This window comes from Pararge aegeria, chromosome 23 (assembly GCF_905163445.1).
Source record: "Pararge aegeria chromosome 23, ilParAegt1.1, whole genome shotgun sequence".
In the NCBI taxonomy this organism is placed as follows: domain Eukaryota; kingdom Metazoa; phylum Arthropoda; class Insecta; order Lepidoptera; family Nymphalidae; genus Pararge; species Pararge aegeria.
This window is the reverse complement of record NC_053202.1, coordinates 8,351,674-8,360,742: the sequence shown is the minus strand read 5'-3', so window position 1 is coordinate 8,360,742 and position 9,069 is coordinate 8,351,674. Positions and strand designations below refer to the sequence as shown.

Below are 9,069 nucleotides of genomic sequence, written 5' to 3'. Positions count from 1 at the left end.
TCGGCCGTCCTTTTATCTTTTAAAGGCAATACTTTGTGAAAATAAAAGGTAACACATTTGGCTACTATACTAGCTGAGATAATAAAAACCAACAAGTATGAAAAAAGAGTTTCAGAGGATACCTATACCCTACACCATGCTACTACAACGTAGGTTGGTGGGCTTCGAAAGTTATTATATGTAAGTGATTATAATCAGGTTTGACGGTTTTAAGTGTTGGGCATAGGTGTTGGCTCATAGGCACGTTGGTACACACCGCCAACTTCGTAATGCCGACTGATAAATATACTACTGATAAATTAACAGAAAAATCCATAACCTATCAATATTTAACCCGCCCCGGAAGTCGAACCCAGGACCTTTAAATCAACGAGCAAAAAACTATATGGTATGTATGGTTAAGACTACCGCTTCACTTTCGGGGGCCTGAGTTCAAATCCCAGCAGTCACCTGTAACTTTTTAGGTTATGTGCGTTTCAAGTAATTAAAACATCCTTGCTTCGACAGTGAAGCAAAACTTCGAGATAAAACTTGTATGCTGAGGCATTCTCTCAAAGGCATGTGAAGTCCGCCAATCCGCACTGGGCCAGCGTGGTGGACTACGGCTTAAAACCATCTCATTGTGGAAGGACCCGTGCCCTTTAGTGGGTTGGTAATGCGTTGATATGATGAATAATGACAGAAGAAAGAAACGCAATTAAATACTATTAAAATAGTTGCAGTTTATAAATTTTTATCATATATTAATTGCCTGAATGTAAATTGAAAACATTCAATAAGTCTGCTGACAATACTATGTGAGTGTACACGAACATTGTCACGCACTAATTGTTATAAAGCATCAAAGATTATAATGTAGACACGGTGTTTTATTATTATTTAATACCTAGTAGAGTTTTACAAGTAAAACTTCTTTAGGCCCGACTATGAAGGAACTCAGATTTTATTTAAATATCGGAACTACACAGACGTCTGTGTAGTTTCCGCTATTTAAAAATAATAATATGGATTGGTCGTAAGTAATGTGTCATATACTCCACGCTGCGCGACTTATACGCCCAGCTAGTGGGAAATATCATAATCAATTAGGATTATTTATTTCCAAACGGATCAATTGTAAATAAAACTTCACCAGTTTCAAAAAGTTTTGAAAATCTCTAAATAGTATATTTATTACTTATGTATTAAATAAATTATTAATAAATTTTCTGACGATTACGACATTCTATGCCGAATATTCAATTACAAGGTTATATTGGCATGTGCTAATACAACCTTCAATTTTCTACTCTCAATTAGTGTTCTTAACAAATGAAAATATTTATAAAATGTTAAAGTAATAAATATAAAATGAAATAGTGTATATTAAATGAAATGGCGGAATCCCAGGAACATTTTACTCATTGATCAATAAATAATAATAAAAGTTTTACTTCAATCGCGCGTAAAGGTTACACGCTCAAACTTTTTTTTGAGACAAACCTTATTCGTGGAAGTACAGCCGCCATTTTTATTTCCGCCGCCAAATAGCATTGCAGTGTTGTTGTCTTAATGTCACGGTGCTGATATAATAACAGCCACGTGAGGCTTCAGGCAGAATACCTATTCCTCACTTTGGCAGACAAAGGCATTGATTTTATATGTTGCTATCCTACAAAGGTGGCACTGCTTTTAGCCCATGGATTTTCACTTAATTGGCTTGCTAGGTCCGTCAATTATTATGATAAAAATATGTATATTAACGTTCTTGAAAAGAGTATATTCGATAGTATTCAGGTTCGATAGTACAACCATATAATGAATAATTAAGTGAAAAATACTTCGAGTATTCTAACTATAGCACGAGTGTCTGGTTAAACTACATGAAGGTCCACTGTCGGGAGGAACGTTAAAACAATGTCCCTGTAACAACACAGGACAAAAAAACCTTACAAGGAAATACCACAAATAAAATGGGAAAAAGAGAATAGAATGACTAAAACATGTGACACAGTGTTATTTTAAGTGTGTGACGCGTTTAAAACGAGTGTTCAACTACTAGTATGCTAGAGAAACATTGAAAAATTCGCTTTATGTCACATAACATAGAGCTCACATGCTTTAATTTCAACCGAGTAGGTGTAGAGTCAATATGGTATGGGAAAAGACTCTACCACAATCACCATCATTATATTGGAGTAGGTATGGTGGCGGAACTGAATCACGAGTCGATGCGCAAATATAGTTTTTATGAATTATACCTATACCTATATTGTGCATTGTATAGCGCTTGACTGCAATCACATCTAATGGTAAGTGGTGATGCGGCCAAAGATGGAGAATGCTTGGATGGAGTGGGTCGAACTAAATCCAATAGTTGAGCACATTCTCCAAAATCTATCTCGAAGAAATTAGATATTTTTCTGAACTTGACACCTTGCGACGGTTTTCTAAAATTCGAAGTCTGCTGACTCGTTGGCGACGAATCGCCCAGTACGATCTTCTACTAAATCCAACGCATAAAGTAAATCCAACATATCTAATACTTGGCAAAGCCAACCCAAAAACCCAAAACCGAACTTGGATATAGAATATCAATCAATCGATACTATGATACCGTCTTTGGTAAGGCAGTCAACCAAATTGGACTTTTTGCGTCTGCGCTAATATTCTTTGAGCTAGGAAATCGACTATTAAACAGGACGGGTGGCGTGCAACGATTTTGTTCCTACACTTTTGTATATTTGCACTTCCTAATTAATCATACCGTGCCTCATTATACGTAATTGATTTAAATAAAACGCATTAATATGCTATTATTTTAAGCACGTTTGACAGGTTTGACTTAAATACCCAGTTATGTTAATCTATGGTAAGTGAATTAAGCTGAATTAGAACCGATTTTTCTTGCGCGTTCATCCTGTTGCTCCCAGTGCTTTTGAGGACCTGTTGAAATGGGGTTGTCCATTGGCCACAGTAGGTCCTGCTAGTATAGTCCTGCCGTTGGTTAGCGTTATTTTGTTCTGGCACGCCTTTAACGTAAATACGGGCAGTGCCTCGGTGGTCGCTTCGATGGTCATCCGCTGGCGGAGTCGCGGATGTGTGCAAAAGCGTTCCTGTGGCTCGGTCGCGCGTGTTCGGGCGGTGTGTGGGAACACCGTGGGGTTTTAATCAGATCCATAATATAAACAAGTACCGATTTTTCTTATCTTTAGGTAACCTACTTCGGACATTAATTTGAAAGTTTTTAATTTGACAACTGTTATATTCATTCCCCAGTTTAAGATTTTATGGCGATGTGTTATGGCGAAAGTGAGCTTAGTTAAATGAGGCAAATATCTAGAAATCTATTAATATCGTCTTTGAGAACGTCACGGAGAACTCTCAAGCGTGAAGGTTTTCTCATGATCCTTTATGGGTTGTAGTGCTTTAAAATATTATAAATAGATCTCGCTGATTCTTATTTTATTCTGGGAAGTTTCGGGATTTTTATCGTGGTTGGCCTCATGCCCCAGGACTTTGAGAATGTTAAGACTTTCAAAACTTTTATTAGATAGATAGATCAGTACAATTGCCTCACAAAATTTAATTTTAATATAGTTTAAGAAGTCCCCTTGAAGACATTTAAGTAACTAGCTACCTAACTTCAACCGATAAAAAAGAAAATAAATCTTTCGTACTTAAGTTGAAAAAAAACACTCATTTCATAATAAATCTTGAATAAAAAACGTGCTTCAATCAAAAAAGTAAGCCTTGAAAAATTTAAGAAGACAAAATCGATCATAGCGCCTTTTAAGACGTAATTTTAGCATAACGATTGTTTAGTGCGACACTGGGGCCAAATGTCTAGTACATAAATCTTAAAGTGAACTGATTATCTTAAAACTAATGCTATATTTTTCCATGGTGAACATTATTGTAATAACTCTTTATTTGTACACCACATTAAGAATTAAACAAGATAAAAAGAAACATAAAAATAGAAGTAGAATACAAAAGAAACATTAGAATTAGAAACATTGTGAAAAGGACGTAACTACTTTTGAACCTGTTAATTTAGGTTAGATTAGAGAATAGTGTACGAAAATTACTTGTGGAATTCCACGATGTTCTAAGAAGAACTTCCCTTGCAACATCCCCAGGCTACAGCTTTCTTTCGTCATTATCATCTCATTACCGGCAGACTTCATGACACGGGTCTCTATCCAGAATGTGAAAGGCAGTGTTCCACCACGCTGGCCAATTTGGGATAGGTGGTTTTATCGCAATGTTTTCCGTCACCATAAAATGTTGTGTTACCTAATTCCTTGAATAAACATAACTTAATTAAATTAGAGGTGCGCGCCGGGGTTCAAACTCATTACCCCCGATAGTGAAACCGCTTAACCACTAGGCTATCACCGCATGCAAGCCAGCTTAAGCCAAAAATTTGCTCGTAGTTTAATCATGTGATAAATTTGAGTGTGAAATGACCAGGATAGCATAGGTGCTTAAGAGCTTCATTCATAATCTATATTATTTTTTTAACATCGAACTGCTTGGCATTGTGCACCTTAAACCTACTGTTACGAAGTTGATATCCCATAGACACGTACCAGCGAAGCGTTTTGCGTTCCTAATACGCACCGTAAAGACCTAGAATAAATACCTTTAATGCTTCCGTTTTCCTCAATACATATTGTTATGAGTAGCAAAGCTAAGCAAGCAAAACATATGTTTGATGTATTGTTATTTATTTAGTATAAGAATTTATCCCATTTTAGTTATAATCTTAGTTAAAATATAGTTAGTAGTTCATATGTCACTGCTGCACCAACCGAATTCCGTCACGAGAAAGGTTGCCCGGGGGCGATCGTTTTGGCGATAAGACCACCTTTGCACGCTGTGCAATGTTGACAACGCAACGCACAGAATGTTTAGGTCAAGTTTATTTTTGCTGTTTTTTTCAGTTGACTCTTGAATATACTGATAAAATTTCGTGATATGCACATTGCCGGATAAGACGGGTGACGTTGCATCATCATTTAATATGTGATGCGATAGCAGTCGAGCGTTAATTCATATATTTAAAAAAAAAAAATTAACTGTATACACACTTACAAAAGGCGTGATCGTCTTGATGTGTGCGTAAGTTTGTCATTACATCTAGGTAAATGTACGGTGTTCACGCAACAGAAATCTTAGACATTTCAGCTGCACCAACACCATAATGTGATACCAGATATCACCATATTAGGCATTAGGTATGAAACATAAATAATTAATTTATCAAGTTCTATGCGAGATTTCTTATCATTGCTGGATGCTATGTGTGCTTGTTTAATTCATACCTTTCTCTGATAGGTAGGATAGGTAAGGTCAGAAAAATATGTTTTGGATTAAATCTATCTTTACTTATATTGTATATTGACGACAACACTTTTCAGTGTCTGGGTGCTTATATGTATATTGTAAGTATTTATGTACATTATTAATAGAAAAAAAAAAACCATCATTCATCTTAGCACCTAAACTAACCAAACCCAAGCTAGCGAGATGTCGATATGTGTATTGTCGTAGTATATTTATTATTTATTTTAATACGAAAGTTGAGATTGATATTCGCCAGAAGCTCTAGGCTTTTTTTTAGGCTCTAGAATTCGCTCATAGTCTATTTTTTATTTTGGAAAAATGAACGGTTTCTGTAGGATAGATTTGTTTTAGTTTTTCACAAGAGTCGGAGAATGAGATCGTAAACTCATCAAAATTACCACGTTAAGGCATCAATTAGTATAAAAATAAACAGTAAATTTTGAGAAGGCTTTTCATTGTTCTATTTTAGATTTCTTTGCAATGTTTTAAAATAATCGTAGATTATAGTCTATAAATCCGACCATCTACATTCACCGCGCTCATTATTGGTAGAGTCACTACAAACATACATACTTGACGTTTCAAAAGTGCTAATAAACTAGGCCTACTTGAAATAAATGAATTTTGTATTTTGAAATTTATTGACCACACTTCATACTTTTAATAATTTTTGGTAAAGAAAGCTTAAGAAAATGTTTAGGTAACATTGACTATTTGAATATATGATTTTAACATTATGTAACTCATTACGGCTTGGACGTCTGAAAGAACTTAGAAAACTGACCATGTTACGAATGTTACATTGGACACATTTAATGAAAGAAACAGAGTATTTATTAAAAAAAATATATACAATTTGATATAAATAAGTATGGTTTTTATATAGCTTTATAAGCAACATGAGAATTTACATTATTTTCTGACGCTACCATTGAAAGTAAATAACAATGTCACTTAAGCTGACGTATTTAACAAAACGGTATAGTAGGTACCTCAAAAGAACTGCCTGATGGAGATTGTGCCTTAATTAGAGTCACGCAGAATCTATATAGCACGCGAAGTGTAAAAAGTGTTGCAAACACCAATAAATAAATAGGAACACACACGTGAACGGATGAGCAAAAAATAATTACACACACGCTCAAGAAGAGCCAGTGCAGCGTGACGAAGAATAAAAATCATAGACGGATCTCAGAAGGACCCATTGTCGAACAAACCACCGATGCATGTGGTGTATTTGTGGCCCACAAATGGATTGGTGACGTTGGTGCAAGTGTTGGTGATACAGACAGAGTGATAGCAATATGACTTCCCTCATATACCTCGTAGCTTTGGCGCTGCTGGGCCAGGCTAGGTCGGAAGTAATTGAACTTAACTGTAGTGATAATGCCACGTGTATAGACAATATGGCGAGGGCGTTCGTCAGAAGTATAAGGCAGCAAAAGCCGGTGAAAATGTTCGATTTGTTCACTATAGAGCCGGTAGAGAGTCGGCAAGCGAGATCGAGTCAAGACCCATTAACGAGATTTATAACTACACATGCGGTTAGCATCGACTGGAATGATTTCACGTTCAGATTCTCCAATCCAGAAGGAAGAAACGACGCCATGGATTTAGAAGTTTTTGAAAGCAGATCTGCTAAAGGTTTGTACCTACTAATATGTCAAAGATACTTACTAAAAGCAAACAAAATGATTTGTTGTTACAATAAATGACCATCTATATTTGACGGGACAAAAAAATTGTAAACGATAACTAAAATTGGTCAATGGGAAAGGAAAAAAACTGTGAAATCCTTGCATTATAGTTGTCAACTTTTAAGACAGTATCCCAATTTTAAATATTTTCTTAGCACTTTACATTTGACATTACAAAAGGTGACACCAATATTTTACAAGACTGTCAATTTTACACAATGATTATAAGAATGCTGTAGTGCCGTTTTTGAAAAAAGAATTCTTATTTACTTTACTTTGAAATTATCAAAAATTTTGAATTATTCAAACCTTTAGATGACTCCTTAAGTAGGTTTCTAGCGCTATTTTATATCTTCTGTTTCTGATTCGCTCTTGGCAGGTCTGTTATTGTCATCGCATCAACTTCGTCATTCCAACGTGCTATTCACATAATAGTTTGAAAAACCTCATTTTCATTTTAATGCATATAACTTAAAAGCCCAGAAAAAGATTCAGAAAACAGATAAATTTGAGGTCGACACGTTAATTCCTAAGTTAATTACTAGATTTTCTGAATATAACTTAAATTCACTGATGTGACAGAAATATCATGCCTGAAAAATGATCGGTAGACGTTTTAACTTTTCTAATTGAAAAGCGTGAAGATGAACAAGATAACGGAGCATGTAATAACTTATAAATAAGATCGCGATAAATTAAAAGTAAAAGGTGTAGTGGTTTAAATCGTAATTGCTAACTCAGAGGTAATGATTAGAACCATGCATGGCTATGCACTATGCGATTGTTTTGTGATGCATAGCGCAAGCAGTAAACTCCCATAAATCATCACATGTCATCAGAACTGGTGCAAAAGGACTCACTTTTTCGTTCCTTTATCCCGCGTTATGCTGGATCGGCACAACATGTCTTCTTCACACTTCGAGGCAGCTATTTGTTTTATTTTTGGCGTGTTTATTCAAATCTATTGTGGATTGTTTTTATTGTTAGAATAACCATCAAATCTCTGTTAGAAATGGTAAGGTAATCATTCAAGCATCCGAATGATATCATTCGGGATCCTTTCGAAGAAGTTCCTATTCCTATCAGATAACTGGCAATGACTAACGGTAAGGACTATTGGACTAAGTTGTCATCATAACTGTCATTATCAACCTTTTGAAGGCCCACTAAACTGTCCACCAATCCGCGCTGGGTCAGCGTGGTGTCTTTCTGCCTTATCCCCTTCTCATTGTGGGACGAGACTCGTACCCTGTAGTTGGCCAGTGATGGTTTGGTTGATATGATGATGATGATGGTGACTCTATTCATTGATGTGGTCAAAATGGACTCCTTAATTTAAGGAGTCAATTTTAAGGAAATTGTATTTAAAGTGCCGAGAAGGTCACGCAATATAATATTGTTTTCACCCACGTTAAATGATATCAAGTTTAGAGTTTATTAGAAAACAAAAACTCGTGAAATAAGAAAAGCCTATTTCTTGTTTTCGGTTGCGAACATTGATATTTCCGTTTCCTATTATATTATTCAGCCTATTTTCATTTACATAGATTTCTTAATCGCGTGCATTGTATGTACTCGTGCATGTGTGAGTGTGTCTTAGTTTCGTGTTAACTTGTAATTAGTGCGGTACGAAATTAAGTCCGTTCCGACTTTCCTCAGTGAGAATTCCGTTAGAGTATTTTCTTTTATCGTCTTCAGGAGACGACTGAAATAACTCGACTTTTAATAAAACTTTCTTTTGAGAAAAAGTTAGGCACGTTTTTTTATATATATGACATTAAATTATCTAATAAAGCGGTGATAGCGTATTTGGTAGGAGCTCGACTTCGCTTTCGGGGCGCAGCACGCACCTCTAACTTTACGAAGTTATGTGCATTTTAAGTAATAAAATTATCACTTCCTTCAACGGTGCAGTAAAACATCGTGAGGAAACCTGCATGCCTGAGAGTTCAAAAATCCAGCGTGGTGGACTACGGCCTTAACCCCTTATCATTGTAGGGGGAGACCCGTGCTCTGTAGTGGGCCGATAATGGGTCTATTT

General features: G+C 35.8%; 1 protein-coding gene across 1 annotated transcript in view; it reads left to right on the top strand.

Moving 5' to 3' along the window:
- The first annotated feature begins 6,635 nt into the window (after nt 1-6,635).
- The window catches only part of LOC120634296, a 29,665-nt gene continuing 27,231 nt past the window's right edge, over nt 6,636-9,069 (top strand). The window contains exon 1 of the mRNA XM_039904787.1: nt 6,636-6,975. Within this exon, the coding sequence (XP_039760721.1) occupies nt 6,636-6,975 (340 nt within the window). The remainder of the gene's footprint in view (nt 6,976-9,069) is intronic.